The sequence below is a fragment of the Falco naumanni genome, chromosome 1, assembly GCF_017639655.2.
Source record: "Falco naumanni isolate bFalNau1 chromosome 1, bFalNau1.pat, whole genome shotgun sequence".
Lineage (NCBI taxonomy): Eukaryota > Metazoa > Chordata > Aves > Falconiformes > Falconidae > Falco > Falco naumanni.
The window spans coordinates 124,497,282-124,521,018 of NC_054054.1; the positions used below are offsets into that span (position 1 = coordinate 124,497,282).

At 47.8% G+C, this 23,737-nt stretch overlaps 1 protein-coding gene across 4 annotated transcripts in view; it reads right to left on the minus strand.

Moving 5' to 3' along the window:
* ABCA5 (ATP binding cassette subfamily A member 5) overlaps positions 1-22,447 on the minus strand; it is a 34,737-nt gene extending 12,290 nt beyond the window's left edge. The window contains exons 1-24 of one of the 4 annotated variants that reach the window (XM_040582064.1): positions 22,353-22,447; positions 19,519-19,630; positions 18,703-18,816; positions 17,794-17,998; positions 16,510-16,668; positions 16,208-16,305; positions 15,310-15,539; positions 13,687-13,828; positions 12,760-12,948; positions 12,224-12,371; positions 11,117-11,285; positions 9,510-9,568; positions 8,886-8,996; positions 8,495-8,670; positions 7,940-8,059; positions 6,987-7,125; positions 6,720-6,810; positions 6,352-6,491; positions 4,670-4,789; positions 3,471-3,672; positions 3,051-3,220; positions 2,141-2,274; positions 1,089-1,226; positions 326-439 (exon numbers count right to left, since the gene is read on the minus strand). In XM_040582064.1, the coding sequence (XP_040437998.1) occupies positions 326-439; positions 1,089-1,226; positions 2,141-2,274; positions 3,051-3,220; positions 3,471-3,672; positions 4,670-4,789; positions 6,352-6,491; positions 6,720-6,810; positions 6,987-7,125; positions 7,940-8,059; positions 8,495-8,670; positions 8,886-8,996; positions 9,510-9,568; positions 11,117-11,285; positions 12,224-12,371; positions 12,760-12,948; positions 13,687-13,828; positions 15,310-15,539; positions 16,208-16,305; positions 16,510-16,668; positions 17,794-17,998; positions 18,703-18,807 (3,159 nt within the window). In that variant the 5' untranslated portion in view covers positions 18,808-18,816; positions 19,519-19,630; positions 22,353-22,447. Of the gene's footprint in view, positions 1-325; positions 440-1,088; positions 1,227-2,140; positions 2,275-3,050; positions 3,221-3,470; positions 3,673-4,669; positions 4,790-6,351; positions 6,492-6,719; positions 6,811-6,986; positions 7,126-7,939; positions 8,060-8,494; positions 8,671-8,885; positions 8,997-9,509; positions 9,569-11,116; positions 11,286-12,223; positions 12,372-12,759; positions 12,949-13,686; positions 13,829-15,309; positions 15,540-16,207; positions 16,306-16,509; positions 16,669-17,793; positions 17,999-18,702; positions 18,817-19,518; positions 19,631-20,913; positions 21,953-22,323 lie in introns of those variants that run through there. The other 3 variants (XM_040582065.1, XM_040582066.1, XM_040582062.1) reach the window with 3 other exon arrangements.
* Between the last annotated feature and the right edge of the window lie 1,290 nt (positions 22,448-23,737).

A 23,737-nucleotide genomic window follows, 5' to 3' on the forward strand; every position in this document is an offset into this window, starting at 1 on the left:
ATTAAAATTAATACTGTGTTAATCTGCCTCGGTGTGCAAGCAGGACCTCGGCTTTCCCTCTAACACGCTGCTTTTACACTGATGTGGCACCAGCACGTTACCTGGTTATTGCTGATTTTAGCCACCGCAGGAGCAAAAAGCCTTTCCATGGAAAGCAAAAGGGCTTTTCCCAAACCTGCTCTACCCCAGGCAGCAAACAGCAGTCACATCCACGCTGCCTTTCATGGCAAAAGACGCTGTTCAAAACACCTCTCTCGATTTCCCCCCCAAATCCCAAGGTTTTCACGTTCTCGTGCAGTCTCTAAATCAACACCTGGGAGTTTACCTTATGGTTTTCTGCGTTGTCCATGGCAAAATAGGGTGGCATTCCGGTAATAATGATTCCCAGTAACACAGCTTCAAAATAGATCTCCAGTCTGAAAATTGTGTCTGGAAGGTTCTGAAATATAAATCAGATGGCTTCAACGCCAGAATGTGCGTGACCAAAAACCGCTCAGAATTGGAATGTGACTGTAAATGCTAAAACATGTGTCCTGTCTATCTCAAGATCATCTGAGCTGCAGCATAAAGGAAAATACCCACGGGAGGTTTTGGAGTATTTATGTTTCTAATCAACTCCTGCAGCAGTTATCTCCTGCAGGAGGTCCTCTCCTCGCCTCAAGACCACCCCAGCTGCACGGGAGGCAGTGGACCTCCCGCATCCCCACGCTCAGCCTCCGAGAATCGCAGGTAACCCGCAACAAACCCGTAACAAATTCCCAACAGGACACCCTCGTTCCAAGCCCTTTTTTCCTCCACTTCCACAAGCTGCAGGGCAAAATCACAGCACCTTTCACATCCTCTTACATTCTGCAAGCATCCATACCACACCACCAAGGACTTACTCCACGGGGTTTGCCTACCGAGGCCCAATCCTTCCCGACAGCGCGGTGCAGAGCGCAGCCTTCGGTGCTGCAGCCAGTCCCCACAGCTTCTCCCTTTGTTTACGGCGTGGTTTTGCCCTCTCCCTCTCCCCCCAGGGATGCTCTGCCACCCACCCCGCGTTTAAGGGTGGGTTTTGCCCCGCGGCAGCCACAGGTGCTGCTCACCTGCACGAAGGGGTTGCTCCAGATCTGGATGCTCTCCGTCACGTTTAAACTGCGCAGCAGTAGGTTGCTGACAATATTCATCAAAACCGGCAGCGAATGCACCATGGTACTGTTGAATATGACCGCGAAAACATAGTTCTGGAGAGGGAAGTATACACCACGTTAATTCTTCTGCACGAAGGGCAATACCCTGCGAGGGCTCTCCTATGGGCTTGATTTAACTGCAAAGCGAGGAAAATCTCTGCATAATGAACTCTGGGCAGCTCACGGTGGTTATAACGTGTAGCCTAGTTCAGGAGAACAGTCGTGTTCACAGAGAAGAAATTATTTGGAATAAATTCCCAGAATGTTTTGCGCAACTGCGATGCTATGACAAACGACGCTCCGGACAATCACAGTCTGAACAACGAAACACACAGTGACCCGCACTCGTATGTTCCTGCTAATGCCTTTAAAAACCAGACAGGCAAAAATTCGCATTAGCTAAGGGCTGCACAGTCACCCTAATATTAACAGTTTGCAATGAATAAAAATGGGAACAAGAGACAGAGCTGGCATTTTGCAGAGCGGATCCTTTGCTGGAGATTAAACGCGACCCCCACGCACACATCTTTCTGACACTCCTGCAGCGGCCACACTGAAACGAACACCTACAATCCCAGAAACTCATTTTTCTTTGCGCATGAGAGCACCCTGGAATTATATACTTCTGTCAAACTGGGTAATTCAGCTAGTGTACGTAAATAATAAAACAAAAAATAAATTCCTATGCCAGGTCTCTTGCGAGGTACAATATTTCCCTTGGCTTTTTGTATCCTTGTGGGCAGGAAAGGGGGATGGAAGTTTTATTAGCCTACCATAATTATCGTTATGGAAAAACAGTTATTTTGATAACGTTTCCATCCTGTCAATACAAGTCTTGCAGGCTTCTTGTATAAGCAATAGTATATGGCACCATTTGATTCTATACGTCAATCTGTGCCTTTCAGGCAGGAGTACAGCACCACCAGCCCTGCCCGGCGGCGTGCCTGCTCCCAGTCTGCCCGTCCTACCTGCCTGCCCTCAGGGTCCAGCACGTTCAGAGCCGCGCTGTGAGGTGCAGCTGCGACGTAATCGCTGTCATTGAACATCTCCAGGAGTATGTTCATGCTCCCAAGAGAGCGGACAATGTCATCGATATCCGATTCTGGTGTAAGACAGAGAAAACATGATCACTCACCATCAGCTGGGAGTATTTACACAAAATTATCGACGCGTTTCCTCACTGATACAACCCTACGACGAAAGATCATGCCCAAAGAGTTCTCGGCTACTTTGAACAACAGGAATGACTTTTTTTTTTTTTTTTTTGCTTCCCACTCAACCACCTCCAAAGAACTCAAGAAAGTTTTTTTAGTTATTTTCTCCAACTAATTTGTGCAAGTCAAATGCAGCACCGAGGAAGTGGAGCTGCCAACAAGTGTTATCAGGATACTCAAAGTTTCAGCTGAACGGAGAATTAGCCAAGAAAGCTGGAAACCAGCGGCACTGCGACACGGCACCCAGGGAAATTAAGTTGTATTAAGCACAAATTCCCCGATAGCTCAAATAGACACTCATTTCTATTGCCTGGATTGCTGCTACGCGCTTTTAAAACATCCTAAGTGGAAACAAAATGGCATTTTCCAAAATGCTTCGTAGCAGGATTTTAATCTTGATGTATCTAAATGTCTGTCCGGCCAGCTCCTTCACAGGGGCCACCTTACAACAGAGCGAGCACAGGGCTACCAGACGTGGCATGAAGGATGCTCACTCTCCGCCACCTCTGGGTACTTAGAAACTCTTCATCTGGGTTAATTCCAAGGAAAAAGTTTGACCCCAGCCCCAAAAGCATCACACGCCATCCTTCCCCACCGCGTGACATGCTGCGTTAAAGAGAGCTGGAGACAGGAGCTGCCCCGCGCAGCATCCCTGCTCCCCTACCTGTGGAGTTCTGCAGCAGCAGACGGCTCCTGTACTTGTGATAGTTCTCTCCGGGCTTCAGCAAGTACAAATCTGGGGAAAGTTTGATAGCAGCGACAGAATTTTTGATGATGTGGTGTATGAAAAACAATAAAATCTGAACGACAAGAAAAATCAGAAAAAGCAACAACCTGCAAGAAATAAAAAATTTCGGGTTTATTAAAATTCAGCAGAAGCCAATGCAGTTTATGTACATGATATCAAAACAACATCTCCCTCTCCCCCCAAAAAGCATGTATTCAACAGTAACAGACAGCTTCATGCTTCTTATATTTTAAACGCAACTACGGGAGAAAAATTAATTGCATCCTGCCTTTCTCTGGATTCATTCAAATAGGTTTTGAGGATTTTGTATACAAAGGAGAAAGCCCCGATACTTACATCACTCTCACGCATTTATTTTCCCGCTTGAGACTAAGGAAATGAACTTTCGCTATGGTGGAAACCTGCTTCTTCCAGAGGGCCGTGTTGCTCATCGCCGGCACCTTCGTCTCCGAGAGCATCAGCAGGCTCTGCTCCATGTCGTCGAGGGATTTTGTATCCATTTCATCCTGCACTTGCTGGGAACTGAACACGCTATAATCTGAAAGAGAAGAGAGTAGAACTACGAACCCGACGCTCCGACAGAGCTATGCGATTTGGGACGGCAGGGCTGGAGAAGCTGGGTGGCCAGCAGCTCCTTCCCCTCGCTACTGCGTCAGCCACCCCAGCCCAGCCTCTCAGCCCCAAGGTCAATGACACTGGGCTACCCCCGAGCCCTGAACCACACGCACAGCGGGCACTGAAGGCAGATGGTACAAATTTCTGCCACTCAAAAGGTGCAGACCTGCCCCGGTTTCACACCGCTGCCCTACGTACGTGCCCGTACTATTCCATCCCAGCACACTGAGCTGTTGAACTCTCATACCCACGCAGAGACCCTGCAGAGCAGGACAGTTTACTCGTCTGTATCACACAGAAAGCTCTAAAGAGATCATGATGGCTTAAACCATTCGAAGTTGACATCAAAAGAACAACTGGTTAATTCTGGAGTAATATTAAGCAGTCCCAACTTTTCACTTGAATTGAAAGTTAACTGAAAGGAGGGGAAGAGCAACAACAGCTATTTCAGCCTTAAGCGCAGGCTGCTAATACTGTTTGTGCAGAAAGCTGGGAATAAATTTTATACGCTGCATTTACAATTTCTCCAAAGTAAGCTCCATTAGGAAAATAAAGCACATTTTTAAAAGCTAGCCAGAAAAAGTGCAACTGCAAAGCAAAGGAATTAGATGTAAGTACACTGGATGAAAAATTAATTACTGCAGAGAGAGCCACTAAAAAGCTTTTCCCCTGGATCCTCCCAGAGTCACTCCCCGCTCGGCTCACTGCTTTTTCATGTTAAATATTTCAAAAGCCTGGAATGCCGTGAGACCGAAGGGGCCCCACGCTGCTGGGTGCAGTGCTCCACGAGAGGATTTTTTTTATATAATTTACCTTCATAGCAAAACTCTTGCTGGCACTGACGTGGCGTGGACAGTTTACGCTAATTAAGACTAAATCAAATAGGAGGGAACCAGGAAGCCAGCCACAGGCCACCCCACCTGCTTGATCAATCTCTGCCTCAACTTCCAGCTTCAGATAGACATCCTCCAGCGTCGTCATGGAAACGCCGTACGTGATAACGCCCAAGTGGGAATGAATATCCAGGTCAGAAAACAAGCCTAGAGACAGAAGGGAAAGAGTGGTTGCTCTGAAACAGGGTTACATCACCCCCCGAGAGATCTTCAAGCGCATCAGAGGCATCCCTAAAGCCTTCTGCATGGTAGGAACAAGCCGGTAACGTGTAAATACGGTCGCTTAATTACAAAGACACAGGTCATGGCTTGAGGACCAAGGGAGGGATAAGCTCCTTTTAGCACAAAACTTCAACCTCTGTGGTCAGGTATGGGAAATGGGGCATGTTTTCCCAACGCTGTAGTGTTTATGAAAACCACCTCAGCATCCTAAAGCTCCTGGGCTCAGAACTGCCTCCCAGCTAGCTGCAAGAGCCCCTTTTCCTGGAAACATCACCCACAGGGACTGCAGGACAGCTCGTCCTACCTAGATCCCTGCCCAGGCACAAAGAGATTTTACAAATAAAACCACTCAGTGATTTTATATTTTTTCATATATAAAAAAATAAATACCCAGATTCAGTAAAGCCAGCTTAACCGGGCAGGAGAACCTGGACAGCATGTATAGGCTGAAGAACCAAAATGATGCTCAGAGTGAGAGCACTTCTTAGCACCTTTGGATAAAAATACTATCAGGCTCCTGTCAATCCTGTGAAGTGAAGGACTTGACAAAATGAGGAGCTTCAGAGCCACGGTCACACTGAAGGAAAATGCAGTTGCGTAAAATGGGAAGAGCAGTTGGATACCCGATGATGCTTATCAGATCCACAACTTCTGCTCCAGTGGCTGAGGCATATTCCCGACCTCAGCTCCTCCTCAAAACAGTTTGGGGGAATGGATTCATTCTTGCATAAAGGCGTCTGTTTTTCAAAAGTACACGCAGTGGCTGCTGAAGGTAAAACTAATAAATTATTAACTGGTTAAATGCAAAGGAGAAAAAACCATTTATGGAATATGAGCTGCATTTTCACATCAGTATTGATTCTCCCCTAGCTTTTCACACAGCGCAAAGGACACACTGTTTCTTCCATTTTTTTCCTGGGAGGTAAACAAGGAGCCCTGTATAGGGCTGATCAGATAATTGCTGCCATCTAGTGAAATCAACACATCTGTTCTGCGCTCCCTCTTGCCAGCGAATTTCAAGGCAACGACACAAGGCTCTACACAGGTCACAACAAGGGGGATTGATTTTTGTAGGACTTGAGGCTCTCTGGAGGGCAGCCCTCCCCATTAAAATGCTCTGTGGTAAGAGGATGCTTCTTCAGGACGAGGGGATTCTCGGGCAAAAGGGTCTCTTCACCCTTCTGCTAAATAAAGGCACCTCCCCAGCACCTGCTGTCGGGTACCACATCCCTCTAAACACACTGTAGCCCCCTTGGAAGAGACCTCGCTGACTGAGCGGCAGACAAATCAGCCAACCAATGCGTTTTTTCATATATATATATAAAAATACATGTATATATTTATATATATATTTTTATATATATATTTATATATATAAACCACAAAAAAGAAGTGACAATTTAACAAGAATTGCAGGCTGTGGCCACGCTTGAAGGATTTCTCTTCTGCAACTGTTCAACCCTGCAGAGCAACCCAAACATCGATACCTGCAAACTTGTCCATGTCCCTGAGCGGCAAGGTGTACACGAGCTGCTCGTCGTTCTCCTGGATCAGGCTGGCCGCAGGTATGTGCTGTCTTATCAGCGAAGTTGTAGCTTCCGTGTTGCAATAGGCATCGATGTGCATACTGAGAAAACACATGATGAGCAATTGGGGTTTTAAAGCTTGCTTTTCTCCTTACACCCACACCAGAACTATCAGCCTGCAGAGCGCCAAACCTTCAGCACAAACACGATGAAAGGATTTTTTGGGGGGCCAGGGGGTGCTATCTTATAGATTTTAAACAGAAAACAATTTAAAAAAAAATAATAAAGATACATCATGCCACATAGAAGACACCACAGAAAAAGAATACCTCAAGCGGTAGCCAATTCCCCATTTGCTTTTGAGAAAGAGAGAAGATCCAAGGCATTTTAACATCCCTTGAGAAATCACAGCTTTACGATCTAGAAACAAAAATCAAGAAGGCCCTTTGAATCACACAATTGTCAGTTTGTTTCAAACCCCAACTATGTATTTCAAACAAAGCTGTATTCCACCGTTTAGAGCAGCATCACTTTCTGCTCCGTGGCTGCTGCTGCTGTTCTGCCTCTGCCCCCCGGCCGGTACCCAGGGCACTCACCGGCGAGGATATCTGCCTCGTCCATGAAGTGGGTACTGAAAACGGTCACACGATTCGCTTTCCTGTTTTTCAGAAGGTTCCAGACGATGTGCCGCGAACACGGATCCATACCCGCAGTCGGCTCATCCAGCAGCAAGACCTTTGGGAAAAACCAGGAAGCGTTTGCAAAGCCATATCCACGTGCAAGGAATCAACCGTGGGAAATCCTACCCAAGTAACAGATACAGGGCTTCTTGTTTGAAGCCTGCTAATGAGTCCTCGAAAACATGCAGGAAACATCCTAGCGTAAGCAAGGCAGCTGTCTTCACTGTGCTTTGAATAAATTCATCTCCTCTTCCGACAAATGGAAAAATCACATAGTAAGTTAATGCCATCGTCTCTTTCATTCTGTTTCTGATACAATTATGTTTAGCTACGGCTGCAGTCCATCTATTAAGGGATGATTAAATACACACACGTGTTATTATATTCAAGTCCCGGTGGACTGTCACACACACCATTTTTAAACACAGATCTCAAAGCAGCCCCCGTTCTTACAGGGCACCAGTAACAGATCTGTAACACAAAAGCACTCTCCGTCCCCAGCCCCGTGCCAAGTGCCTGGACAGCTTTGCGAGGAACGTCTCCAACAGGTTCACTGCTGGGGGCTAAATGTCACCTGCCAGAAATGACATCAAACCTGTCACGCTGTGGTTTCACAGAGAGATGAAACCCAGAGCTACTGCCACTACCTAAGCCATTAGCATCCCCCAGCATAAAGGCTGAGCTGTTGAAGTGGTATTTTTAAAACCACAAATGAAGAAAAAAAAAAAAAAAAAAAAAAAAAAAAAGAGACACAGATACTCAAAGGAACAATTTCTGCATCTTATGTATTATTAGTCGGTTTTGACAAGAGACATCAACCCTTGGGTGTGTTAGTGACAGCAAGTCGGGTTTGTCTCCATCACTCGCACCTTTGGGTTCCCAAGAACAGCAACTCCCACCGACAGCCGCCTCTTCTGCCCCCCGCTTAATTTTTTAGCTTGATTGTCTCTGATGGGCTGCATATCCAAATCCAGCAATACCTTCTGCACCTTCAAAACATAAGAAAAAGCACTTTTTTTTAAAAAAAAAAAAGCAAATTTTTTAAACAAGATTATTAATAACCAACAGTCAAATGAACTGCTCCTAATTCCCCGTGTATCCTGTATCTGAACTGTGCACCCTGCAAACCAGCCGGTACATCAACAGCAGGGTCTTTAGCTCCAGCAAACCTGAAGTTAAAAGGTGTCTATGCTTGAACACAAACACTAGGATTTAAAAATGTTTCATGAGCATTTTAGTTTCATAGGAAAAACTGAGAGTTTATTCTTGTACAAGTATCTGTCTGCACCTCTTTGTCGACTGTACTGTAAAGCAGCATTTCCCTGCAAACTTGCCTTAAGGAAATACCGGTGTAACGTAAGGGTGTTTTGCCTTATTGGTTCAAAATGAACAGGTAAGATAACGTCTGTGCCCAGCTGACTTACCTCTTGTATCAAATCATTCTGAGGGATTCCTTTAATTGCAGCGAATATGGAGAGATTCTCCTCCACAGTCAATATATCAAAGTGTATGTCGGACTGAGGGCAGACCCCGGCTATCTGTCGCACTTCAAGCATTTCATCGATCTCGGAAACTTTGTGCCCATAGACAGAGACGAACCCTTAAAAAACAAAACAAAACAAACACGGGAGCCATCAGCCAAGAGGTTTTTTTACAGCCAGAGAGCAGGATAACAAGGATGTGGATCTAAAGCAGACTCTTTCCAGACCCTATCCAGAGAAAAATTCAGTGCATCCCGGAACAACCATAAAGGCTAACGGCTTTGGTTTATCAAAAGCAGGGTACTCAAAGCCTGCTGAGAGTGGAGGAGCTCACCGTCAGTCGGCGGACACAGCCCGCAAAGGATGTTCATCAGCGTCGTCTTCCCGGTGCCGCTGTGCCCCAGCAGAGCCGTGATCTGCCCTTCGTAGATGTCGAAGGACAAATCTGGTCCCCGAGGCAGGCGCAAGAGAGAGAGGAGATGTTAGCGATGGGCTGGTGGCGCCCAGAGCCGGCTCCTAGCACAGAGGTAAATTCAAATACTAACATATGGGGTATGCATCCACGCTGGCTCGGGGGGACGCCTTACCTCCGCGCCCTGGGGCTGGGGGGCCCTGCACCGGCTGGGGGCTGCGTTAAACACCACACGGGGAAACGAGATGAAAACATTAGGGAGACGGGGCAGGGAAGATCATATCACTACTAACACGGGCGCAGGAGGAGTAACGGGGCCGGTGTCAGCTCCAGAAGGCTCCTCTTTTGGGGTACCGTTTGATACAAGTTTACTCTCACCGCTTTGGCAAAAAGACACACACAAGCACATCTGGCATTCATGCTCCAAGGCCCCACCCCACTAAAATAAACCAAAAAGCCCAAACCGAAACAAAAAAAAGTCACTCAACAATCCAGCTATTGCTCCTCTGCATCTGATAAGCAGCTAAAAAGCTAAAATGTTCTTACTTCTGAGAGCCTCCACAGTTTCCCCCTTTTTTCTGAATGTTTTCTGAACACAGCTGATTCTGAAAGAAGACACGTCATTTTATAAACTATTTGAGGATCTTTGTATGTCATTTTGAATGATCAACACTTGGCAACAGTCACAACAAGACAACCACACTAAGGTCGCACTAGACACGTTAAAGACCCATGAAGGCAAGAGACAGGCCACCTTGCCACAGAGCTCGGTGCGTCTCCACCCTGGCCATCAGAAAGCATTTTCTGGTCACTTTCTAGGGCGTTTCCTATGATGACAGACTGAATTATTTCAAATCTGTGTTCTTGAACAACACACTAGAGGTTTTCCCAAGCTAGAAAAGGGAATGGCTACTCCCCAGTAATTTCACAGAACAACAGAAGACTCAACAGACGCCAGATGGAAAAGAGACGTGGGTAGAAGAGACTCCAAAGATGTGATTACAGACAGCCCTTGATCAAAATTAGGGAAAAGCAAGCAGGTATCTTTCTCTCCAAGAAGGGTAAAAACCATCCCTCCGGCCCCATCGTTTTCCAAAATGAAAAAACCAACCAGTTTATTTGAAGGATGGGTTTTGGAAGCCTGGCCACCCTGAAAGCGAGGATGGAGAGTGGACTACAGGTGGGAATGGGGGGAGAAGAACCGGGTATGAAAGAAAACAAAACCTGTAGATGTAAAGATGACAAAACAGTGCAAAAATGATGGTGAGCTGGTGGAGGGATGCTATGGAAAGAGTCCAGGGTAGATGAATAATGCAAAAATGGCCACAATGTTCTCACGTGAACGTCAGGATTAGAACCGGATCCTTCAACCTATGGCAGATGCTCAAAGAGACATGGACAGCATGGACAACACAAGATTCATTCTGGTCACTAACCCCAAACATCCATTTGGGGCTAGTGGAGCCGAGCAGGAGGAGTGAAGCTGCTGAGTTCCCCTATGCGTATCAGGCTGTGCCACTGGAAAATGATGGCAACAAGGGCTACAAGGAAGATGCTGAAAATAATATCTGAGGAACTCTGAAAACACATGACAGTCCAGATGCAAGACAACAGGTGACACAAAACACAGCATGGAAGATGACAGCATGGACATCTCTTTTTCAGTTTCGGTTTACCCTCTTATGTATGGCAGCTGGGGAAAACCACTCTGGTCTATGGAGAACACAACAGCCTCCACACAAACTTAGAATTCAGCTTTCTCTCCTCAAAAATGTGTGTTACCAGAAACTAAACCTTCCCAGAAGAGTAGGCGTTTCAACATCTGCAACCGCTTACACCTCTCGTGGCCTCAGCGACACTGAGGGAATGGAAAACCGGCCGGGTTTGAGAGGACTCCAGCCGAAGGAATACAACCCACAAACAAACCCTGCCTTTAAGCCCAGCGATTTATCCTTGGAGAGCATCCATGTCACTGATGATGGGGCTTCACTGAAAATGGGAACTAGCCGTGCGGAGGACCCTGCAATGCATACCATATGCTATTTGAATCCAGCGCCTGGAGAACTCAGAGCGATTTTCAAATTGCACATCAAAACATGTCGGGGACCCAGGCGACCTGCTAATCTGCACGTGGGGCAGGGCAGGGCTTGTACCTGATGGCTTCTTTCCCCTGAAATTCGGAGGGCACGGGTTCCACTATCTCACTGAAACTCAGACTGCCATTGACGCTGCTCTCGTACAGCTCTTTGTAGTTTTTTCTGTGCTTCGACCAAAACGAGGGCTTCATGAAGAAGAACGGTGTGCGGCGTAGTCCAAACTCCCCTGGAGAATACAGGGAAAAAGACAATTTCTTAACAGTAACTGTGGATACTCTTCAGCTTTTTTTATATATATATATATATATATAAATAAACATTATATATGATAATCATATATAACATTTTAATATATATAGAATATTTATATATCATATACATATAACTATTCAATACATATGTATTATTTATTTATAGATCATACAGTAATAGGAGATATTAAATAGGTAATTTTTTACATATGTGTGTGTGCATATATAGATCTCTATCTTTTAGAGCTAAAACCCTGCCGAAGGTCTAGCAGCCAGCCCACATCCCCATTCCGGAGGGATTCCATCAGCCAAGTTTACATCACCTGCATTTAAGCCACGGTTCCCATCAACTCAGTTAGCAAAGCTGGAACCTGCTCACAATTTAAATGTATGTGCAAATCTCTCTGTGCAGGAGAAATCCCCGGCACCGAACAACGGTGACTTAAACGCAGGCGATATAAAGCCAGAGAGATCAGAGGCAAAGGGAGCTGAAGGGCTTAACCAGGCATTAGTCGTGAGATTAACAACTTAATTCTGCATTTCATGTTAAACTACTGCCGTCGCAGGGAACGGTCTGGAACGGGCAGAGCGGTCCTGAATTTTCAACCCTTAAGAGCAAATTGCAAAGGCTTTCCTCTAGAAAGAGGGCAAAACAAAGCCCAGCTGGTGTGCCTAAGGGCCATCAATGCCAAACATGCCAGCACCTCTCCCCACATCTCGTAGTTATAACAGAATATAAATGATTTCAGCCAAAAGTATTCCGAGTCACAGCATAGAATGTGTTTACAAATAGCATCACCTCCTTTCCCACAGCAGAAATTAATTGAGAACTGCCACCAGCCGGGTCAGCTCAGGGGGCTCAGGGCTCCAGTGATGCTGGCCCTGCTCGGTTCAGTTTTCCCAATGAACGTACCTGGGATAACCTGATCAAGGTAGACAGCTACAAGCAGATAAAATATGCTATCCAGCACCAATAAAATAAGGGAGATAAAGAGTGGGTAGGGACCGTCATATAGATTTGAAAATGTAGCACCGTCTTCATAATCTTCCAGATGCATGACCTGCCAACAAACATGGACAGAGGAAGGTGTTACACACCGGCGTGGTACCAGCCTGGGAGGACACGACAACACAGTGCAAAGCTTAGCAAAAGCAAAAGGAAAAACTTAAAAAAAAAAAAAGAGAGATGAAAAAGTGACTGAAATCACAGCAACAAACATGAAGAATAACAGCTGCTTGATGGCACGCTGTAGTTTACTTGATATTAAATTGCCATGGGAGACCAGTAAGACAGGCCTTTTTCCCCGCTGTCAACAGATTATTAGAAAAAAAAAAAAAAAAAGAAAAAAAAGAAGAGTATTTAAGAATATCTACATCAAGACCTACTTGAAAGCAACAAGACAAGTGAGCGCGACGAGGCCGCAAGCGGCGAGGCAGGCGGTCACTCACCTGCGCGACGCCGATCAAGAAGCTGCACTGGCACAAGGGGCTGAGCACCCACACGAAGGACTTGGGGAAATCCTCCAGCAGGACAATGTTAAGGCCCACGAAACCAAAAGCCAGCGTGGCCAAGAACTCCACTATACCCACATGTTTTGACTTTTTAAATAGAGGTGTCAGCATCAGTGCAAAGAAAACCTAAGAACAGATTATGGGGAAGAAAAAAAAAAAAAGGTATCTATTAAAAAAAATAATAATCATACAGGGCTTAGAAAAACTGAAGGAGAAAGAACATCGCTTCAATTTTGCCTCTGATAATTGCATCATTTTCCTGGTATAGTCACTACAGCGTTCACCCACGTGCTACTCTCGCCTTACAAACAGGCTGCTGGGAGGGACCTACTTCCCAGAGATGCTGGTGACAGAGCGCTGAAAAATATGGTAAAGGAAAAATAAGGAGCCATATGGCTGAGCATGCACGTACACCCTGGTTAGTACACCTTCCGTGAATGACAGACAGTAAACAAAGAGCTATTCCTGTACTGGTTGCTTATGAACTCAGACAAGCCATTGGCTGTATTAATGAATTCTCTGATCTTTAATTTGGGTTGTAACATTACACTGTATAGTAACAGCAAACGTCTAGGAGAGGGCATGGTTTTGGACTTCAGACCAGTGCTGCACAGTGTTCTCAGTTCAAAGACAATTACAAACTCGGGTGTCTCGGTAGGAAAAGGTATTCCTGCTAGCGATGGTCAGGACCATACAACACCCCAACCAGAGTGGTCCCCGGGATGGGTAAGACACCCACCACTCCGTCCTACAGAAGCTACATTTGATCCAAACCCTGTAGTAGAGAAAACAAGGTCAGATGGGAAGGGGATAAAAAAACCCAGAGATGGGAATGCTGGATTCAACGAGACCAGGAATACTTACCGAAGAGATTCCATACAGGAAAAAAAGGAGAAATATCACAAAGGCACTGCTCTGGGGAAAGAGGGAAGAAGCCGTAGCAATCACTGCCATCAGAATGGACATGACAAAAATCAGACTCATGTAGAGCAGCACCCAGGAAAGCCTAAGAACAAAAGGAAGGGGGGGGAGGGGGGGGGCAAAGAAAAGAAACCAGTGAATGAATTCCCAGCTGGAATTATCCATGCACACAAAAAGCTAAAACTACCATTCTTTAATATTCCAGACAGCTGCACCAAAGCACAAGCTTGCAACAAAACAAGAGTCTCCAAATAAAAGGAGCTCTTATAAACATCCTTGTAATTGTTCTAGGCATAAGAGCACACACATCAATACCCACAGCATCAAAAAGATACACAATTAGATGATTCATGATTTTTATTTTATTTTTTTTTAACTTGCATAATTAATTCCCTGGTATAACCAAAAGAGCGTAACTGAGCAGTAGGTTTCAATAATTAAAGAAATTCTATTTAAAATTTAATACACTGGTCATTCCAGTAGCTATGCAGGGTAATAAAACCCTTTTCTTTTTCACAACAGAGCTGCAAGTCTGTGAGCAATTCTGACCTCAGGAAACAAGGGTGGTTTGTGTACGGGTAGTAAAAAACGACCCATCTTCCTCAGCAGCACACTTCTGTCAGATCCAGCGGCTGCTCAGGGCTGCACTCCCAGCGAGCCTTCGCACATCGCTCCCATTTCACACTGGAAAGGGTAACATGATTTTCTCCAGAGCAGGGATGCTCAGCGCTGATGTGCGAGGGGCCAGCCGCCCATCGCTGCGTGCGAAGGGCTCGGCTCGAGAAGATTTGTCACCAAGGACGTATCGTCAGCAAAGGGAACGGCTGCCAGAGAAAGAGCTTGGGCGCAGAAATAAAACAAAAGCAACCAGGAAAAAAGTAACCCAGACAAGCCCAGCTGGCTGGTACCCTGCAGCAGGGAACGATGCTAAAACGCTGCTGGCCGCTGAGGCGAAGGGCAAAGCAAAACCCGTTTTTATCTCCACAGCTATCAATGATTTCAGATTACTACATCCTCTCATCTGGAAAAAAAAACATCCCGTTACATTGCACGGGACCTTTTCCATTATGGTAAGGACACACATTAAAACCTGTTGCTCAGACTGCTCCGTCACATTAAAATTATCCAGCTAGATTCATCTCATTATGTGTCGGGGAAACTGCTGCTAAGCCCTGGAGAGAGACCGCAGGTGACCTGCTGAGCCTCCCGGCGAGGAGGCATTGAGCCAAAAATATTTAAAAGCAGTAAAAACCGAACAACATAAAAATCTCACACGTTGTCACATTTAATCCCTCTAACTCTGGCATAACTTTACGTGCACAAATGCAACGGCATTACTCTGGTATTACTTACTAAAATATTCCTATTTTCACGATACTGCAAGCACCTGTTCGATTTTACACAGTATCTCACTTCTGGGTGGGTTTCAGTTCATCAGACCGAAAACAATTTAAAAAAAGGAGGACAGGACAGGGGAATTTTCCTAGAAAGTGTTATTTTGTATTATTCCTTTACACATTTTATATTTCTTTTATAAACAACAGGTTAAAACAAACACTCACATACCAAAAGGCAGTGTCATGAAGTCCCAATATTTTTAAGAATTCCTTCAACTTCCTCTCCTTTTCCGCCACAATATGAATTGCCAAATAATAGCCAAATGGTGAGAAAGCGATCACTAGGTAAATTAAAATAATCGCACGAGGAAAATTATCTATTTCCACCACCGCAGCCTCTCCCATAACCACTGCTCTTGTCAATTCAAGCTGTTCCCAAACCGACTGATTCGTCTTCAGCTGAAAGGAAGGGAAGAGGCATTTCTGCATCATCTCGGATTTTAGTGCCTCATCCCACCCAGCAGCAGCGACCCCGGCTTAGCCCCCCCAGCCAGCGCATCGCCCCGCACCCAGCCCAGCCTCCATCCCCACTGCCAGGGGGAGACCCCGAAACCTTCCTGGCCCCAAATCCCAGGCCAAAAGCACAGGAATTGGAGAACACCTGAACATCTGGAGATAAAATTAATAATTTTGCAATTCCTAGCACCTGAAAAACAGACCCCCTCCTGTCACGAGCAGAGTGACGGGAAAGAAACAGGGAGAAGGGCACTGCTGACGAACGCCGACACCAAAGCAGTAAGGCAAATTCCGCAGCCCCTTTTGGTACAGCATCGTAAATAACATTTTGGGGTGAGCACTGTCAAGCCTTTGTGTTTGCAAGACTGCTGCGATGTATGGTTCAGGCTCATTTGGATGTAAATGAAGACAAATGCCTGCATTATTCAACGCAGAAGAACGCTTTTGTATGAAATACGGGAAAACACATGAAATATCCTGCCTCCCCATCAGACTCAAGATAATTTTTCATATGGCATTTTACACAATTAATAGACAACATGAGAAAAACAGAGCCTAAGGCAGTCCACGGATTTGAACTTCCTTGGTTTTGTTATTTTTTTCAGGTTTACCTGTATGATTGCAGCATCGATGCAGGCTTGCAGAGCTGTAAACCCTGAGCTCCAGTATGTTACCGACTCGCATCCTTTCTGCAGGTTGGAGCAACTGGCTGCAGAATAAAGGCAGGCGTTTTACAATGCGAAAAGCCGTCTTATCCCCAGTGCAAAGATGGCTCAGCCTGAGGCCATCCCTCAGAAATGACGGAAATAACCCGCATAAACCAATACAGGCAACACCAGGCCAAAAAAGAACAAGAGGGAATGATGTTTCAGTTTATCCCCTTACAGAGCAATACGAGAACACGCACATTTACCTCTCGATTCCGTGTAAATGGAAGACATAGCGATGGAATTGTGAAACCTCAGCTGGTAGGACATGGCATCGTTGAACACAACGCCCACAAATTTTGAGGATTTAGAAGCACTAGCCTCTTGCAGCTCCTCCTCGCTTAAATACTCCTCCGTGATGATGCCTGTGAGATAGAAGAAATTCTCATGTTGATTTCAGTATCAGCACAGCAGGAAGAAAAACTGTGACTGTTTAAGGAAGCATCACGTTAATCAGTAACGATTCATTCTGTTTTCGAGATACGTACAGTTATATTTTTGTCCCAGTGAAGGAACTATTCTCCTGAACAGAAACCTGCAGGAGTGTTGTTCAGCCGCAGGGTGAGTAATTCAAATTTACCCCCAGGTCTTCTTTTCCCTCCCCCGATTTTTTGCTGCTCCAACAGCTTCTGTGCCCCAATCCTCTGCCAGCCACCCAAGAGTTTATCCTCCAGCACCAGCACTTTTCAAGAAGTGCAGATTAACTGCTGCAAAGGGCTAAATACATGAAAACATGGTATTTCTCCACCAACTTCGGCAGAGGATGGGAGGCAAATGGGCTGCACAGGCAGAAAGCAGAATTGTTTGCTCAAAGTAGCTGAAGGCACCCGTAGGGAAAAGGCAGATGCTGGGCTGCCTGTTTCCCCACGGTACCTTTGAGGCATGCATACCACAAGGAGGAGAACCAAAGACACCAACTAAAAATACATCAGGTTTTGGAGAGATAAGTTCCTGCTAGATGTGTAAGCTGTGTAGGCAAAGCAGTTTAAACCAACAAAAAAAATTGCTTTCAAAAGAAAAGGTGACACGGTGTTAATGGGAATCAGCATTTTAAAAACTGTAAGATGTTGTCTTGATAAGAACAACAGAATAGAAAACACAACCTGAATTATCTGCGGGATAGCATCATCTCCTGGATTTGCCCCAGGATGCCACAGGACAAGTACTAATTAGCCCAGAGCTGCTCAGGGGCTGTTTGTACTCTGGGTCCTCCCAAAACCTTTCCTGCAGCCACGTAACACTTCTTGGCTGTGACAGAAGAATGGGCATCATTTTAAGATGGTAGTGCCAGAACATTTGCCAGCCAAGCAAAAAAAAAAAAAAAAAAACAAAACAAAACCAAAAGAAAGCCTTCACAGTCTTTTCTTTTATCTGCAATGGAAAATAAACGTTTTTTTTCTACCAGCAGCAGCAACAGCGAGCTCCCCCTTCCAACACAAGCCACAGCGTGAGACACAGCGAGAACAAGAAAATTCTTAGGGTGTGAATACCATCTTCAAAGTTATCAAAAGCCACTTTCTTCATGATTTCTCGTGCCATTCGGGTGGGCGGCGTGTATCCGATGACAAAATTCACCAGCACGGAGGTATCCAGGGTGCCGAGGTTGGAGTTGCCGAGCTCGCCATATTTCCTGTGCGGATGCATCATGCTCATCAGAATCAGCCAAAACAGGAAAAAGAGTGGGAAAAGGACCTCCTGTACAAGGAAAGTAAGAAATATGAAAATTTCAAAGAGCAGTCGTAGAAGCAAAGTTTACCTTAGTTACATGAAGCTTAAGGGAGGGACCGTGAGTTTCATTACTTGACTGTAAAGTTCCCTGAACGTTTTCAATGCAACAGCAATTTTAATGCCAAATCCTTCTCTGGCACTGAAGCAGGATTTTAATCGCATTCATCGGTAACCTAAGAAGCTGTTTTAAGGTACAAAGGGATGACTCTACACGCTTTAAAAAAAAATCAGCAACTTCATGCTGTTTGGGAAGTAGCAAAACACAAACCATGAAGCATTAAACCAGTCTAGCCAAGCACTGTACTATCTCTTCTTCACCCCAAAATTCATCTTAAAGCATCACACACATCACCTATGCACAGGGCTGAACTGTTAGGAAAGATAAAAATCTTTTGGAGAGGTCTAATCCCACCACACTGCTCAGTTATGGGCACAACTAACTGGGTTTTAGAAGCGCGCCAAGGCTGCAGTGTTAATTCCAGGGTATTTTCTGGACGATGCCTTATGCATGACAACATTTCTGAAAAAGCTTATTTCAACCCAAAATTAGAGCAGAGCGTGAAACTTCAGAAAGATGGTAACAGAACTGAGCATTGCCTCTAACTCAGGAGCTACTGAAACGCAGAATAACTGCAGGCATGAAGGCAGCAGTGAGCACGCACTCCGCTTACCTGAACGCTGCTTTTTTTAGTCCTACACTTAATAAGACAGTTCTTGAACAAGAGAGCTCTGGTTTGCCTCCATACTCCTGCTTCTCTTGGAGCAGCTGGTGCCATTTTTCCAGGCTAGTTAGAAAAAAAAAAAACAAAAACAAACAACAAAAACACAAACAAAACCACAAACAAAACCCAAATCTGTATTAAATGACAAAATAATTCAAAAAACCAGAAGCCAGGCATTTGCAGCATTCAGTATCTCATATTTTTATATTTTCAGATAGAAATTTCACTTTCACTTTTTCATATTTTCAATGCCTTCCTGTATATATGCCAGATGCCTGCTACATGAAGAAATTGGTTGCGCTTGTTCACAACGAGAGAGCCGGGAAAACTGGCTGGGAGAGGCCTCGGGATGCAATCCTCCACCCAGAAGCAGGATCAGCATTTGTGCTAAGACTTGAGCTAACCTGGGCTTATTTTCATTTTGCTACACATGAATTACAAAGCAAAGTATTTATCTCGGAGCACAGCTCCAGCGTCCCATGTCCCACGGGCTCAGGGCAGCCAGCCAGATCGATGCATCTGAAAGCAAGAGCCACCTCACCCCAGGCAAACTGTTCAATTTACCATGAGTAACCCCTTTCCATTCGGGAGCAGATCCAACACTACGTACTTTCCTTTTCATTTTTTTTTTTTTTTTCCACTTTTTCATTAGGCCAACCGTACAGCACAGTAGTGCTGAAGATAATATTCTGGGAAAAAATAAAAATTAAAAAAAATTTTGAAACGCTCTTCCAAGAGACAGCATCCAATTCCGCCGGGACGTACCTGGTGAGGGATGGCAGGCTGGGGAACCACCACGTTTCTATCCCCAGCGTTGCCACCACTTTGCTGCTGGAGGTTTGGAGTCACTGGTCCATCCACATCTCTGTTTTCTCACCTGTGAAGGTGAAATACAACCGTGAGCAGCTCAGCAGGGCCAGCAGAACCAGCGTGGGCTGCTGCAGCTCCCCAGCTGCTCCGGCCCCGTCCCACCTCCAGCAACACCTTCGTGCCACAGGTGACCGACCGAGCCATTGCCCAGCGTTTCCAACAAAACACAGTGGGGATTTTAAGAACACGTCCCTATTTCAGGTTTTACAGCTGCCAACGCTTGTTCAGAAAGCGGACTGATGTTTTTGGTGCTGCGTGTTCAGCACAGCTCTGCGGCAGGACCTGGTTTCTCTGTTATCTGTTAGACAACACATGGCTCAAGCTTCCTTCCCAGCTGTATTTTAATATAGAAATCTATTTTGGGAGTGCAGACATCATCTAATGAAATACATGAGGTTGCTCGAATGTCAGCACCGCTGCTATGAGCTGAGCTTGAAGAACTTCAAATGCACAAACTGCTTTACAGAGAGCTCCCCCAGAGCCTGCATTCCCCCGAGCGCAGCAGGGAGGAGAGGAGGGGGAAGGCTCTGCCAGCGACAGATCCCGATGCCACTGCTCACAGCCTCCTCTGCTGTGGGTGCTGGGGTCCCCCACGGGGCAGTGACCCCAGCAGGCACAGGCGGCACGAGGACCTGTGCGGGACACGGCTGCACATCCCGGGAAGCCGAGCCTTGGGAAGAGATCCCACCTGCAGCGCTTTGATAACGTCCCATTGAATCGACTTCAAACATCCCAGAATCACAGGACGGTTGGGGTTGGAAGGGACCTCTGGAGATCATCTAGTCCAGCCTCCTCCCCCCCAAATAACAACCCCGCTTTGCTCAAAAAAAACCCAGACCACCCCACGCGAACTGCTTAAACATCACCCTATGCTAATAACGAACTCTTGCAGGAAAATTGCATCCAACTCCTCTGGATATTTTCGAGCAAGAAATGTTTCAAAATGACAGCAGAATGTTTTAAAAATTATCAAGAGCAGCAGCTGTTGCTTACAGGTCATAAAGAATAATGTGCTTCTGCCCTGTGCTCACAGCATGCCCTGTTACGTGCCCAGACTCCCACCCTTTGCTTTCAGAAGCAGATTCAAAGTCCTTTGGAGAGGACAAGCTCCACCATGGTCCCCACCGAATGCTACACGGCTGCACCAAAGCCAAACCCTCCCTCAGTCACACTGCTCCATCCAAATAAAATCCAAAAAAACTGGCAGAGATTTAATAGGATTCAACTTCTAATGCCACTTACTGGTTTTTTAATTATTTTCTATCCATTTATTAAAAAACCCAAACAAACCAGTAACTCTTCCAATCTTCCCTGGAATGCCCCCATGCTTTAATTTACGTCAGATAGGTTGGAGGAGGGGTTGTTTTAAGAACGTTAATTGATTTCTTGGTATTACACCTGCCATCTCTGCGTAAGCTAATGAAGCTGCAGAACACAAAATTAAGAACGTTGAAGCATCACTTGAACGCTGACAAACCCAAACCCTCCTAGGAACTCCAGAGGAGGAAAACAAACACATAGGTTGAACAGAAAAAGCAGCTGCCAAGACATTTATCTGAATAAATACCGGAGAAAAACGCAAATACGCTGAACCTGCAAAAGCCTCCCTCAATGTCACCCCTTGTTTATGGTCTCGTACTGACAGAAGTGGCTGAAACACTTGCTGGCACCTCAGCCCAAGCAATCCCAAGGAGATTATTTGGTTTGTACTTCAGTTCCGGATCAGAGATGCTGGCGGTCCTTACGGGGGGATAAAGATCAGACCGTACTCGAGGCTTCCCTCGCTTCCCCAGGCATCAGCCTGCCGGGCTTTAAGGGATTTAAGCTGCTGTATGCCCGGCGGCCCTCGCTTCATAAGCTAAAAGCAAACAAATAAACAAGGGGGGTGGGGGTGGGGGGTGTATGTGCATGTGTGCGTGTGCGTGAACAAGGCGCGGGTGTGCGTGTGTGCACACCTCAGCTAAATGAGCTGTGGCTTAAGAGAATAAAAAAAAAGGCCAACAACTTAGTGAACACCACCTGCAGAAAGATAAGAAAATAAAATTACTGATCTTGCTGCAAGGCGACGGCAACGTAGATGATACTTAAACACTGATGTGCTTTTTACTGCTCTTCAATTATTTAAGCGAAATGGGTTATTTATGCGTTTTTAAAAACGGGCGGAATCTTCCTCCCCATCTGGATCCCGAGGGAAGCGGCTGCGGCTCCGGCACCACGGAGCCCGGCAGCTGCAGAACGGCTCCCTGCGGGCTGGGGCTGCGGGGCCGCACCAGGGCTGCCCCGGCTCCGCACCGCGCTCCGCACCGCTCCCGGCTCCGCACCCGGCCCCGCTGGGGCTCCGCATCCAGCACGGCTCCCCGCATCCGGCCGCCCCCCGGGGGCTCCGCACCCCGCACCGCTCTCCCCACCAGCCCCCGCACCCGGCCCCGCTGGGGCTCCGCATCCAGCACGGCTCCCCCCACCCGGCCCGGACCCCGGCGGCTCCGCACTCGGTCCCGCTCCCCGCACCCGGCCCCGCACCCGGCCCCGCTGGGGCTCCGCACCCCGCGCCGCTCCCCGCACCCGGCCCCACTGCGGTTCCGCACGCAGGCGCCGGCCCCGCTCCCCGAAGCCCCTCGCTGCCGGGCGCTCCCGCAACCGGTAACGCAGCGCGGGCCCGGCCTCCCCCCGCCCGCCCGCCCTCCCGCGGCGGCCCCGCACCACCGCCCGCCCGGCCGCGGCACCCTCACCGGGCCCAGCCGCTCGGCCCGCCGCGCCCGGCAGGTGCGGCACGGCTCCTCCTCTTCCTCCGCCGGCCTCGGCCTTCCCCTTCCCGTCCGCACCGGGGGGCCGCCCCCGCGCCCCGCCCCGCCGCCGGAGCCCCCCGCCGCCCCCGCCGGGCGCAGGGCCGGGGCCGCGCCGCACCGCCCCGGGCGGAGCGCACCCCGCAGCCCCCCCGCCCCCGGGCCAGGCCGCACCGCAGCTCCGGGACCCCTCTCCCGGCGACCCCCCTCCCGGGACCCCCCACAAATGGCACCCCCGTCCGGGGAGCCCCCTCCCATCGCGATGACACTCCTCTACCGGGACCCCCCCCCCCCAATGACACCCCCTCTCCGAAACCCACCCGAGGACCCCCACCCTCCCAAGGACCACCGTCCTCTCTCCCAATGATCACCCCCAAGCCCCCCCCCCCCCCAAGGCCCCCCCCCTCCCAGGGACCCCTCCTCAGAAACACCCCCTCTCCCAGGAACCCCACCATCCCAGGGACCTCCGCTCCCCTCCTCCAAAGAACACCCAATTCCCAGGGACCCCCCACTCCCTGGGACACCCCCCTGAGGACCCCCCCTCTCCCAGGGACCCCCCCACCTCCCAGCCAATGCCCAGAGGAAGGGGCTGGAGGTAGGCACAGGGATTTACGCCTGGGTGGGAGCCGCCTCGACGCACCCAGCGCTGCCAGTTCCCGCTGGCATCCAGGCGGCTGCCGGTATTTTATGCCATTACCCAAAATATAATTAAGGCATTGAAAATACTGCCTTGAATACCAGCGATGAACTCCTGTCATCTCCGCCTGTTGCATCCCTGCCTCGGTGGCTCGACACCGCGTGATGTTTCCTGCTCGGTCACCCCCTGGCCAGGCCCCTCACCAGCCCCCAGCCTCACTTTTTGCTGACGAGCGGGATGCACTCAAAGCTTAATTGATTAAAAAAAAATAATCAAATCACCAAAATCTTAATGATCCTCTTCCCGTCCCTGTGGGCACAAGCCGCTTGTTTTCCTCAACGCCTCCTGCAAGTTGCTGGGAAAGGCTGAGCACAGGATGAAGCCCAGAGGTGGTGGGAACATCTGGAGCGCTGCAGCGGAAGGGAGGGAAGCGGGCAGCTCCCGGCGCTCCCCCAGGACCAGTGGCTCCAGGAGGAGCTCAGCAGCTCCAGGCAACAGCACTGGAAATGCCTTGTTGGAGCTGGTTTTGTGCACCTGAGGAGCTGCACAAGCATCACGCCAGCACCACGGGTGCTCTGGTGCAACTCGGTAGCAGGGGTTCTCCTGGTCCCAGGTAGGGGGTGGGGGCTCCCAGTTGGGTTTGGAGGCTCCCAGTTGGGGTTTGGGGCTCCCGGTTGGGTTCTACTGGTCCCAG